Here is a 14,319-nt window from a genome sequence, read left to right as displayed (position 1 = left end):
CCATGGACCTATTGTGCTTGTCCTGCTGTGTTCATCCAGCTTTACACCTTGTTGTCTCAGAAATATTTACAGACATCTCTAACCTCTCGCTACTACGATATGTGATTCCCACCTGCTTCAAGAAGACCTCCATCATCCCATTGTCAAAGGAAAATCAGGCAACGTGTCTTAATGACTACCACCCGGTGGCTCTGACATCCATCATTATGAAGTATTTCGAGAGGTTAGTACTGGCACATATCAACTCCAGCCTCCCAGATTGCCATGATCCACTACAATCCACCTACTGTCACAATAGGTCCATGGCACATGAAGTCTCCCTGGCCCGACATTCATCCCTAGAACATCTGGATAACAAGGATACATACATCCGACTCCTACTCATTGACTTTAACTACACGTTCAATACCATAATTCCAACCAAATTCATTTCTGAATTCTGAAACCTTGGACTGTCTTTTCCCCTTCTGCAACTGGATCCTCGACTTCCTGACCTGCAGACTGCAATCGGCAAGGATAGGTGACAACACCACCCCCACAATAATCCTCAACACCGGCGCCCCGCAAAGTTATATACTCAGCCCCATACTATACTCTTTAAATGTACACAACTGTGTTGCCAAATTCAGCTCTAATTTGATTTACAAATTTGTGGGTCAGATTTCGAACAATGACAAGACAGAGTACAGGAAGGAGATAGACAGCTTAGTGGCATGGTGTAAATACTACAGTCTGTCCCTCAATGTCAGCAAATTGAAGGAGCTGGTTGTTGACTCCAGGAAGCGGAGTGGCGGACACGCCCTTGTCAGTTTCAATGATGCTGAGATGGAGGTGATCAAAAGCTTCAAATTTCTAGGAGTAAATATACCAACAATCTAGGAGACAGAAAGGACTGCAGATGCTGGAAGCTAGAGTCAAAAAATGTGGAGCTGGAAAAGCGCAGCAGGCCAGAAAGCATCTGAGGAGCACGAAAGTCAACTCAGCCTGAACAAGGGTTCCAACCCGAAACATTGACTTTCCTGCTCCTCAGATGCTGTCTGACCTGCTGTACTTTTTCAGTTCCACATTTTTTGACATCACTCACAACCTATCCTAGTCCATCCACATCAATGCTGCAGTCAAGAAAGAACACCTCTACTTCCTCAGAAGGCTCAGGAAATTTGGCATGTCCACGGTGACTCTTACCAATTTTTATTGATACACCATAGAAAACATTGTATCTAGACACATCACAGCTTGGTATAGCAATTACTTTGCCCAAGACTGCAAAAAGTTACAGAGTTGTGAACACAGCCCAAGCCATCATGAAAACTTCCTTCCACTGACTTTGTTTAAACTTCCCGCTGCCTTGGGAAAGCAGCCAAAATAATCAAGGACCCCCTCCCACTCCAGTTGTACTCTCTTGCACCCTCTTCATTCAGGCAGAAGATACAAAAATTTGAAAATGTATACCAACAGATTCAAGAACAGCTTCTTTCCTGCTGTTATCAGACTTATGAACAGACTTCTCATATACTAGAGTTGATCTTTCTCTGCACCTTTTCTGTAGCTAAAGCACTATATTCTGTTCCATTACTCTGATGTACTTATGTAAGTTACGACTTGTCTGGTTAGCATGCAAAACAATACCTTTCACTGTATCTCGGTACATGACAATAATAAAATAGATCAAAGATATCAAAATGTAAATTCATCTAGAATATCAAGCACATTTAAAACTTACTTATTGTAGATTTTGGCAAGGTGAACCTATGTTTTAGAAATTTGTATTTAGCACAATAACTATTTAAACTCCCTGATATTGAGATTTGACGCCATGTTATTTGAACCAGAATGTTCTCAGTTAGTCAGTCCTTTTTATAGTGAATTATAATCAGTGCTGCAGGCACGAAAATTGATCTTAATCCTTGGGCTCATGAGAGAAAATATTTCTGTGCTTCCATTCCAGATTCCTCTTGAGTAATTACTTGGAAGAACTTTCTGATTCACTTGGTTCCATACCACACCCCTCAGCATTCTTATCTATGTCAGAAGTTTAAATATTTACTGAATTCCTAACTTGTTTGTTGGTTATATACTAAGTTTGATGTCTCTCAGAAGATCCTGAATGTCCAGGCTATCACAATAAGAAAAGCAATATTTGAGTTTAATTTATAGTTGTCTTTCTTGAAAGTCACCGCCAGGTTTAATATGCTGTATGCTGTACCAGATACTGAGTTTGTGAGTTTTTACGTATGATGCAAGCAATGGAAAACTTAGAGTTTAACTTGATTTCTCATTAATTGTGCCATCTGAAATGGATAGTGTAATCGCTAAAAATTAGTAACTGCAGTGCCCATTAAACTGAATAAGATTGGTTTATGGTTGATGTAAGCTATTTGTAGGAAAAAATTAGATGAAGTTTAAAGTAGCTCTTCACTATATACAAGATTCCAGTACTTGAACATCATGACCTCTGTGCTAATGAATATTTGTTTGGTATTCCATTATAACATTTATATAAAATGTTTTCTATTAAAGTAATCCCAGCTCCCAAATATTGTGAGAAACTGTAAATGCTTGTGAGAAACTGTAAATGCTAACAGTATCACATTGACTAATTTGATATTCCTATACAGGCAAAAATTCCAAATGCTATCCATGCTGTTTTGCTGCTTGCTGAAAGAGAACTTACATTCAGATTTGAGAAACCATCTTCAATGCAGGTACGTGTTAGAAAATTGCCTATCTAACATTTAATATATCTATTTGATATGCCTTGATGTAAGGATGATGTTGAGGTATACCTGTATACTGTATGCTCATCCATTCAAGCTATGGAAGGAGGAGAGTGATAAGCATTATCCCTTCTATTATGAAGCTTTGAAAATTGATATAATTAAGGGGTCTTACATGTTCAAATGTTCTTACATATGTTTTGGACTGAATCCCACCCCTCATTGTAGTTCTGTCTGAATTACCCTGTCTTCTGCCACTCAGCAGCAAAATAGTCCCAAATAAAGTCATGAATGACATTCACTGGAACCATAAATGCAGCAGATTATCCCTTTTTGATCTCTGCAACTCCTGAAATGATCAATTATGCATTCTTTCTCCAACATCTTTCCTCTGATGCCTACGACATATGGTTTACAACCTCATTTTTCCATTTGTCCCCAGGCAATCTCAATATTTAGTTCAACTGCAAGCTAACCTAGATGGTGTTATAACCATGATCAGAATCCCAAAGTACAATGGACTTTTTAAACTTGTAATTTCATAATGTATTTTGTTAGATAAGGGCTTGTACATCCATAACCTTTTTTGACTATAAAGATATGGCTGTCTGCAAACAAGATCCACACAATAATATATGTAAAGATTAGGAAGGAAGTTCAAGTACCAACCCTTAAAAGTTGAAAGACTGAAGTTAGAACAGACTGGTGATCTCCTGTCACTAGAAGGATAACGAACAGCTTATGATCCTCCTGTAGCTTACATTGCAAACTGCAGACCATTGTTTTTTTTAAAAGGATAGGGATTATAAAGCCAGTTTCAACTCTACTGGAATGTGTTAGTGGGATAGAATGGGTTAAAATATGTAAGTATAGGCCTGGGTTTGAGTAATAGCATGCTGTGAAGGTTACAGTTGAAGAACTATCCCTAGACACCCCTGTTGCATGTAAAGGAATTCTCTCACTCTGAGTATTGGCAACCAGCTAACTAGTAACCCAAGCAAAATTTAAACAGAGCAACAAGAGGACACCCTCTCATCCTGATCACTGTAATTCAGTCATCAACTATGCAAGTACCAGTAATGTCCACTGCATTGGCCTCAATGTTCAACTGTCCACTTTTGCGAACAATTCAGAGGCTGATCCTTATTTTTTCAAACATTTCTCTGACTGGATTCACCTCATTTCTAATCTATATATGTTGCTTTTCTAATTTTTTTCATGTTTGGCAATTAATAATCTTTTTGTTAATTCAAGAAATCCTGGCTAAATTGGCTTATTTTAAAACATAAGGTAATTTGGGCCAAGATGAAAAGCTATCCATAACAAGAGGGGCCCATTTTTAAATTGACCTTTATTGTGACCAGCTGAATGGGTGAGTTTATAAAGGGAAGCTAGTACATTTTTCCTGTCCTGAGAACCTAACCATTATGAATCTCTTGTCTGAAACCCTAACAAATTGAGGAACCTTGCCAGTGGTATGGCGTAACAGTAGGATCACTTGTCTAAGCTTATATATGTACTAAATTTTCATCAATATCTTTGGCATTTACTTTTCTGGATTTGGATGATGTCTTTGGTAGCCTTCCATCCTCCACATTTTGTAAACTATAGTTTGTCCAGCCATCCCTGTCCTCGTCTCATCTTACTTGGCTGTCAGCCACTAATCTGCAGTGGCTTCTGTGCTGTCAGTGCTGGAAACTTTAAATTCTCTTTGTCTAACTTGGATTCCGACCTCTGTAACTTCTTCCACTCGTGCAGTCACTCTTTGACCCTTATCCCAGAACACTCTGAATTGGATTGATGTACATTATTTTGTGGCAGTTAAAACAGTGATTCATGCCCACCAAGAACTGATTGAGACTTCTCACACTTAATTTGTGTACGGTAAACAAGGCTAAGTAATCAAATGTAGAGCAATGAGATTAAAAAAAAGTCAGATTTCGGACTGATAACAATTACTATAGCTTCTTTTTGCTCACTAATATTCCCTTCCCAGTGTTAAAACCTGCATTATCTGCAGATGTACTTTATTTGAAAATTGTGTAATAGTTCAATTTGTAAACCACATGAGGCATCAGACACTGTAATCTTTTCCTGAGATATATATGATAAAAAATTTGTGGCATTCATAGAAGGTCATCTTAACCTCTTGATTAGATTTGTTGCCAGTTATTGTTGAATGTTACTGTCAATTTTATCAGCCAAATGCAGATACAGCAAAATGACTTCTACTTTGGCTTGGTCTGTTTAGTACAGGAGTCCTTATTTTATGCATTGATGATGAAAATGTCATAAAAGTTTGAACATTTTCATGGTTTGTGTACATTCATCTCTTCCATTCTTTATGTTGGTTGAGGAATCGGAGCAACATGGTTATTTTAGTCCTCTATAAAGGTTCATTTGAGTACACTCACTTCTGTCCCTTCCAATTTTATGTCAACTTTAAAGTATAATTTGTTATTTTTTAAAGTAACTTAAGTAAGAACTTGTATGAGTTAGATTGACACTGATTGCAAATTAAAGTCTTGTTGAGAACCGTTGAAGCGCTGAATACATGGCAATATGGTAGTTAGGTGTATAAGAGCATTAAATTGCTTCACTGTGATGAGGCTTTCTGTGATTTTCCATGCAGAAAGTTACCATTCAGGGAATATTGAGCTGAAGCCAGGTAACTTCCTACAAAATGGCTAAAAGGAAATGTACAAATTAATGAATTGGAAGTAGAAGTAGGATATTTAGGCCTGGCTGGCTATTTAACGTGATCACGTCTGATCTGATTGTGAACTCATTTTACCTTCCTATCAATCTCTGATAAATCTACCTACTACTATCTTAAAAAATATTTGATGACCCAGCCTTCTCTGCTGTCTGTGGAAAAGTGAGATCCAAAGGTGAAACCCTGTAAGAGAAATGATTTCCCTCATTTTGTTTTGAATGGGAGATCCCTTACGTTTGCCCGTCAACACACGTAGTTCCAATGTTTTCTTAACTCAGTTTCTGGCAGATAAGGTTAATTACATTCCCACTCAGTTGATTTGGTACTTGAATCTTATATATTGGGAGCCATATGTTGTCTAAAGTCCCTGCAGAAAGTTCTCACCCACATGGCATATGAAAAATCTCCTCAGCTTTGTTCATGGCAGTATTGATGGCACGGATATCCCACAAATGACTTTATCTGAATTCTTAAAAACAGAAAATAGAATGATCTGGTTAATTCTGTGTTCTCGGTATCTGGCTTTTCTGAATCTTAATTTCCTCCCTGTTGGTACTGCTTCCAAGTCAAGCATCACTAGGTCATGTGGACCAGTGTTTCTTAAGATTCAAGAAACTTACAATTAATTCGAACTTTTAAACATTGTTCAAATATTCTTAAACACAGTTACAATGACATTTTAAAGAAATTACAAGTTCTCACTATACTGCTTCTGAGTCAAAGGTCCTCACAATATTTTTTCCTAAGTAATTGAATTGTGGATCTTTGGATGATGCATCTCTGTTACCAATTGAGAGTTAATTTTGCTTTATTTTATGGAAAATTTAAGTTGACTTTTGAGAATTCTCTTTATTGAATGGGTCAGGGATCCCTAATTGATTGAGAGGATTCTATAAAACTGTGACACCAGGTTTACATTTGCACAGACGTAAGATTTCTAATGTTATTCATGTGATTAGTTGAAAAATATCTTGCTCGACAGCTTTTAGGTTTAATTTTGACAGTATTTTTGGTGATTTTACTCACATTTTTCAGTCTTTTATATATCTGCTTTTGAATTTTGTGTGAAATCATGATTTTTTTTTTGTTGCATAGTTTGAACTTCTAACCTCATTGAAGTCACTACATAAACATGTGGAAAGCCATCAGCTGCCACCAGAATTTGATGGAACTCTCCCCTACAGTCATAGTAACTGGATGTGCTTTCGTATGGTGAGTGTTGGACGAAAAGGATCATGTCATTGTTTGTCTAACCCAGCTGTTATAAGCCAAATTTGAAAAGAGGGCATAATGACAAAAATTAGAAGCAACCAAGACCCAAGTAGAAACCATTTGCCTGCCGTTTGTTCATGTTTATGATGTACTGTTTTGTGCAATTTTGGACTGTATTTTCACAACCATGGCTTTCAAATATTTCAGTGAGACAAACCTTCTGTAACTACTGATGTAGACCTGGATTTAGCCCACTGTGAGTTCCAAATGATGGAATTCAATGGGAAACCACACTATCATTCTTCCCTTTTCGTTTAACAGCTTAGAGTCATACAGCACAGGAGAGGCCCTTTGTCTGTGCCAACCTATCTACACTAATCCTGCTTTCCAACACTTGGCTCTTAGCCTTGGATGTTATGACGTTTCAAGTGCTCATCCACATACATCTTAAAGGTTGTGAGGATTCACTCCACTACTGCCTTCTCAGGTAGTGCATTCCAGATTCCCACACCTTCTGGGTGAAAAACATTTTCCTCTGATACCCTCTAAACCTCTCGTCCTTCACCCTCTTGTTATTGACCCTTCAACTAAGGGGAACAGCTGCGTTCGATCCACCCTATCCTTGACCTTCATAATCATATACATGTCTAACATGTCCCCCTCAGCCTTCTCTGCTCTGAAGAAAACAACTCGAGCCCATCCAACCTCTCTCCATAGCTAAAATGTACCAACCCAGGCAATATCCTAGTGAATCCCTGCAGCCCCTCCCGTGCAATCACATCCTTCCTATAGTATGGCGACCAGAACTGCTCACAGTACTTCAGCTGTGGCCTAAGCAAGGTTTTGTATAACTGCAACTTAACCTCTCTGCTCTTATAAGAGCCCCTGTGGTTTCCTCCATCATTTCCCACAGCAAACTGGGAGACAACTGATCTGGTCTTGTCCACTTTTAAGCTTACCAAATGCCTTCTCAGTCTTTATGTCAATTTGCTCAAGAACCTCATGGGCCCTCTCTGCAAATTCTGTACTTATATCCTGTTTCTCCTGAGTGAAGACAGAAGTGAAGTATGGGTTTCACACCCTACCAGTGTCTTCTGGCTCCACACACAGATGACCTCCCTTATCCCTAATGGCTGTACTCTCCCTGGTTATCCTTTTCCCCTTAATATGCTTACAGATTATCTTGGGATTCCTTCTAATTTTACCTGCTCCCATTTTGCTGTCCCAATTGCTCTCTTAAGGTCCCATTTCTATACTCCACTAGGGCCTCTCTCAATTTGTTCCCTCTGCACCTGCTAAAAGTCGCCTTTTTATCCCGTCCTGAATATTCCTAGACAACATGTTCCTCTAGTCTTCTTGCTCCTAAATCTCACACTAAAGAGAACATGCTGGGCCTGTACTTTGCTTATTTCCTTTTTGAAATGCCCCTCACTCTCACTGTTCTGCTGTAGATTTTCCCACGTAGCTGTTTGCAGTCAACTTTGACCTGATCCTGCCGTATTTTAATAAAATATGTCTTTCCGTAATCCAAAAACCTTTTTTTGCAGACCATCTCTCCTTTTCCATAAATTTCACTATGTTGTAGTCCCTATCGCTGAAATGATACCTTGATCGCCTGCCCATCTTCGTTCTCCAGAATTAAGTCTGGCACAACACTGTCTCTTGTTGGTCCTTCTGCGTGTTGACATAACAAATTGTCCTGACTACATCTCAAGAAATTCACCCCTTCTAAATCCTTTGCACAATGACTACCCCAATTAATATTTGAGAAGTTGAAATCCCCTATTATTACACATCCTCTAATGCCTGTTGATTGTGTTGGGGAGATATAATATACTAGTAGGAATGTGATTGCCTCCCTTATTTCTATGTTTTACACACAAAACCTCATTTGACGACCGTTCCAAGGTATTGTCCCTCCCAGTAACTGTCCACTTAATTAATAATGCAACACCACTTCCTCTTTTACACCTTCTCTGTCATGCCTGAAGATCCTATGCCCCAGAATGTTCAGTCATCAGTCCTTCTCCTCCCTCAACTATGTCTCTGTGGTGGCAACAAAGTCACAATACCTTCTGTCAAGCCTGTGTGATAAGTTATCTGACTTACCTACAGTACTTCAAGCATTAAAGTCGAGGCTATCCCGCCTCGCCTTATTCCCTTGAGTTACCTCTGTCCTGGTTCCTTTGTTATATTATGCTGTGTCCCTATCATAATAATGCTCTGTGTCCCCTACCTCTGCGGAACTTGTTTAACTAGAAAGCACTAGGAAAGTGTATGTAAGGAATACCAGATCAGCCATGGTCCTGTTGAATGGTGGAGCAGGTTTGAGATAGTGAACTGTTTATTCCCATTTCTTATGGTCTAACTCCTCCCAACAACACCAGCAAACCTATCTGCAAGGATGTTGGTCCCATTCTGGTTCAGGAGCAGATTGTTTCACTTGTACAGTCTCATCTTCCCCAGAAATGGTTCAAGTGATTGAGGAATCTAAAACCCTTCCCACTGCACCAATTCCTGAGCCATACATTTATCTGCTATATTCTCCTGTACTTACTAGCACGTGGCATCAGGAGTAATCAGAGATTACAACCTTAGAGGACCTGCTTTTTATTCTACTGCCTAGCTCCCTGAATTCTTGATACAAAACCTCATCTCCCATTCTATTTATATCATTAATCCCAAACTGTACATGACCTCTGATTTATCATTCTCCCACTTCAGGATGCCCGGCAACTATTCAGTGATATCCCTAACCCTGACTATTGAGCCACCTACCGTGACTTGGACTCTTGTTGCTCCTGTCTTATGCAGCTACAGTGCTGTATCTCCTAGTGGAACCCTCACTGTCATCATTTTCTTCTTGATCGTTATTAAATATTTCATCCGATGAGCATATTCCAATCACACAAATACCTTTGTGTGTAAACAATCACTTTTATGTTGTTAATGGAGAAACAATATCAATATCAAAGTGTATTGGTAACAATATCAAAACTAACATACATTCATCTACACTAGATTATAGATAACCTGTCAGACTTATTGATTTTGCCTCTCTTCAACACAGTCTGGAGTTAGTCTGCATTTAGTTTTTCCTTTTGCCAAAATAATATCAGATTGAAATAATGTATTTTAAATTCTATTCAGCTGATTTCTCTGTTTCTGCAGAAACAAGAACAGCTTATACAGGGATGTAAAGCAGCAAAGAGTTTCCTCCAGGACAATATAGAGAGCCTGAAATCAAGTAAACTACCAGAAACCCCTGAGGTAATTGCTAGATTGTTATGCTAAGGAACATGTTACAGAATGTTTGCAACTTAAGAAGCTTGAGACTGTCCAGGACAAAGCAATCTACTCAACTGGCATCACATCCACTACCTTCACCATTGACTCCTTCTACCATTGAATGCCAGCAATGTGTATAATCTATAAGGCTCACCGTAGCAACCAAGCCAGCCTCCTTTGACAGCGGCTCCTATCATGTATAAGGTGGAGGATGGGAACATCACGACATGGAAGTACCCTCTACAAGTCGCATACAATCTGGATTTGGAGCTACACCACCTGATTCCTTCCATGTCGCTAGGTCAAAATCCTGGTACTCCTTCCTAACAGCATTGTGGATATACGTGCACACTATACACTGCAGCAGTGTAAGAAGGCAGCCCACCACCACTTTCTCAAGGACAACTAGGGATTGGCACAAACTCTGTCTTAGCTAGCAATGCCTGTGTGATAACTCTCCTGCAAGGCCCATTGGGAATCACTAATTAAATATCCTTGTGGAGCTTATTTAGTCTAAGTTCGCATGATAACAGGTAATGGCCTACACAGCAGGAACTCATCACCTGAGCCCTTTATAAGCACACCTTAGGATCTTTTTGTGGTGCTACTAGTGTCTCCACCCTGGACCAGGAGGCCTGGATTCAAGTCCCACCTGCTCCAGAGGTGTGGAAGGACATCTCTGAACAGGTTGCTTAGGAAAATAGGTTAAATAAAAACCTTCCCAGGGATGGGTCTGTAAAAATGTTTGTCTCAGCTGTGACTAGCCTCTGTATGCCAGCGGTTGGTCGAGCTATTTTGGTGTTCAACAATAAATGATGTTCCTTTCCATTTGGACTTCCTGAGTTATCACAGCCTGTATCCCATGAATAAGTAAAAGAAAAATCGCATACAGGTAGAAATTTGGGCGTAGGGATCACTAATTTTTTTGGTTAAAAATCCTCTAAGGTCCACAGACCTCTGACAGAATGGCAAAGTCATAAAAAAAACTCTCTTTATTGATTTCTGCAGTTATCTCTATCCATATTTAATTAAATAAATATTTAAATTCTTTGAAACAATAGATTTGTTAAATAAAACAATAATGCTCACGTCGAGATAGTAAGAACTGCTGACGCTGGAGTCAGAGATTACACAGTGTGGAGCTGGAGGAACACAGCAGGCCAGGTAGCATCAGAGGAGCAGGAAAGCTGATGTTTCGGGTCGGGACCCTTCTTCAGAATATCATTTCTGATATCCCTCATATCCCTTCTACTTGAGGTGGTTTCATAATTATAGAGGCATAAAGAAGTATCTTTCATCAGAGTATAGTTTATTATGGTAGATTTTAGACAGAAAGGATCTGGGATATGGCACAAAACACATCTTTGCCCTCACAGATTTTTCATTCATTTTAGACAATGCAAAAGTTCTGAAGGGATGCTTAAAATTAATTTGCGATGCTTTTAAATGAGGCAAAAGATGAATTCCCACAGATAACAAAAGACATATATGACCTTAATATAGAAAACATTTTAAAATATTAGGATACTATATGGCTCGCACAAATAGGGAAAAGAATACATATTGGGATAAATTGCTGCTATTTATGGCTTGTTGCAGAAATAAAATTCAAAATGAGCATTCAGAAATTGTTTAAATGTCTGAATATTTTGGATTGCACAACTGTCGATTGTAACTGGGTGTAAGCAAACAATTTGTAACATGCATGTTATGCCTATCCATTCAGTACAAATAGCAGTGGGTTATCCTATTCTTGGTTATTTTCTTTAGGATTAATTTTGTCTTTCTGAATTTGATACCACTGTCTCTGAAATGTACAAAATAAATTTATGCATTGCTCTAAGACCTGTAGACTGCTATCCTACATAATTAAACAGGGCAGTTCTCCTTAAATCCATTTCAAGTAACACACCTACTTCATCTGTTTAGTTGGGGTTCCAACCTTCTGATGCTCCATTATAATTGTAAACATATCAACAACAACTTATATAATACCTTTTAACAGAATAAAACATCAAGGCAGGTCACAGGAGTGTTATACAGCAAGCAATGTGCAGCAATATTAGGGTAGATGTCCAGTAGCTTTGTTAACGAGGAAAGCTTGAAGGAGTGGTTTAAATGGGAAAAGAGATATAGAGAATCAAAAGCTTTACAGAGGAGATTACAGAGTTTGGGATCAATCCATTTTGAGATATGGAGTAATTAAAATTGGAGATGCATAAGAGGTCAGAATTAGGTGAGCATGTGTCTGAGTACTTGGGGAGGCAATGGCCTAGTGTTATTATTGCAGGTTAATCCAGAGACCCAGCTAATGTTTGTGGTTCCAGGTTCAAATCCCACCATGGCAGATGACCATGAATCCATTGTCAATTGTCTGGAAAATCCATTTGGTTCACTTAAAATCCTTTAGGGAAGGAAACTGCTATCCTTACCTGGTCTGGCCTACATTTGACTCTAGACCCTCAGCAATGTGGTTGACTCTTAACGCCCATCCCTAATACCCAAAGGGCAGTTAAATGCTGCCTTAGCCAGCGACACCCTCATCCCGTGAACAATAATAAATATAGATCACATGAAGTTATGGGACTAGAAGCCAGAGATAGTGAAGGGTGATGTCACTGAGGGAATTGAAAACAAGGATGAGAATTTAAAAGTCAAGGCATGTGCTTGATCAGCAGCCAATGTAGGTCAGCAAACATGGGATAATAGATGAATAGAACTTAGGATAAGTAAGGACACAGAGAACAGAGTTTAGCATGACTCAGGCATAGAAATTGTTTCCAAAGTTTTGCTCATTCAGTGCACCATATCAAATAAGCAATCGATAACTTACTTAGTAAGTAGGTTACAGAGGATTTGAGAAAGAGGTGTTTGTGAGTTAGAGCAGAGTGTCATTGTACATGGGAAAACTAATTCTGTGCTTTTGGAATAGTCTATAGTTGAGAAATAGAATGAGGACCAAGGTGAGACCCACTGGAAGTAACTGAAGCCACGATCTTCAGTTCTCACTTCAAGCTTTCATTTCCTACCTGCTGATGCCACTTTCCTTTATGCCAATTGTCTGTGACTAGACTAGTCTGTTTGCAGCTTTTGACACATTTGGCCCCAAGTAAAGTTCTGACCACATGTCCATGACCTCACTAAGATATCCAGCTCCAACTTTGTAACTTTGCCCAAATTCATCCCAACTTCAACATAAAGACAGAAATTGCTGGAAAAACTCAGCAGGTCTGGCAGCATCTGTGGAGAGAAATCAGAGTTAACATTTTGGGTCCAGCAACCATCCTTCTGAAGAATTTTTCTTTCTGAAGAGTTTCTCCAGCCATTTCTCTATTTGATTCTGATTTTCAGCATCTGCAGTTCTTCCAGTTTTTCATCCCTACTTCAGTTCATCTGCTGCTGAAATCCTCAGTCATGGTTTTGTTAGCTCTAGATTTAACTATTTCAATGCACTCCTAGCTGACCTCCCACACTCTTTTCCATGTAGAACTTGATCCAAAGCTCTGCTGCCCGTCTCCACTTACTCAACTTGTCCAAATCATGCTGAGCATCTCTGCAGCCTGTTCACTGTTGCTGTGTGTTGTCGGCAAGTTTGGAGATGTTACATTTAGTTTCCTCATCTGAATCCTAATATATATTGTAAATGGCTGGGGTTCTAGCACTGATCCCTGCAGCACCTAAATAATCACTGCCTCCAACTTGGAAAAAAGACCCTTTTTTCATATTTTGTTTCCTGTCTGCCAACCAGTTCTCTATCCATGTTAGTACATTACCCCCAATCCTGTGTTCTTTAATTCCGGATGCTATTCTTTTAAGTGGACCTTTTTGAAAGCCTGCCGAAAGTCCAAATAAACCACATCTGCTAGCTCCGCCTTATCTATTCTACTAGTTACATCCTTAAAAAAAGTCCCAGGAGAATTGCCAAGCATGATTTCTCTTTAATAAATCCATGCTAACGCTGTCCGATCCTGTCACTGTTTACCAAGTACTATGCTATTAAATCCTTTATAATGAACTCTAGCATTTTCATCACTACCGATATCAGGCTAACAGGTGTACATTTATTGGATTTCTCTCTACCTTTTTTAAAAAATAGTGGGATTGCATATAAATGTGAGATTATCCACTTTGGTATCAAAAACAGAAAGGCAAATTATTATCTGTAGGACAATAGATGTGGAAAAGGGTAGGTGTAATGAGACCTGGGTGTCTAGTCGCTGAAAGTAAACAGCAGGTGCAACAGGGTTGTAGCAGGCAAATGGTATATTAGCCTTCATTGCAAGAGGATTTGAGTACAGGAGTAGGGTCTCTTACTGCAATTGTACAGAGCATTGATGAGGACCACACCTCAAGTATAATGTGCGGTTTGGACTCCATATAGGAGGA

The 14,319-nt window shown here is 39.1% G+C and overlaps 1 protein-coding gene across 2 annotated transcripts in view; it reads left to right on the top strand.

Moving 5' to 3' along the window:
- The window catches only part of plekhg4 (pleckstrin homology domain containing, family G (with RhoGef domain) member 4), a 182,805-nt gene that overhangs the window by 76,797 nt on the left and 91,689 nt on the right, over positions 1–14,319 (top strand). For both annotated transcript variants that reach the window (XM_048606077.1, XM_048606076.1), the window contains exons 7-9: positions 2,619–2,705; positions 6,529–6,645; positions 9,817–9,915. In XM_048606077.1, the coding sequence (XP_048462034.1) occupies positions 2,619–2,705; positions 6,529–6,645; positions 9,817–9,915 (303 nt within the window). The remainder of the gene's footprint in view (positions 1–2,618; positions 2,706–6,528; positions 6,646–9,816; positions 9,916–14,319) is intronic.

This window comes from Rhincodon typus, chromosome 15 (assembly GCF_021869965.1).
Source record: "Rhincodon typus isolate 14 chromosome 15, sRhiTyp1.1, whole genome shotgun sequence".
NCBI classification, from domain to species: Eukaryota; Metazoa; Chordata; class Chondrichthyes; order Orectolobiformes; family Rhincodontidae; genus Rhincodon; species Rhincodon typus.
Note: the sequence above shows the minus strand (reverse complement) of the source record. Positions and strands in the feature narration are given on the sequence as shown.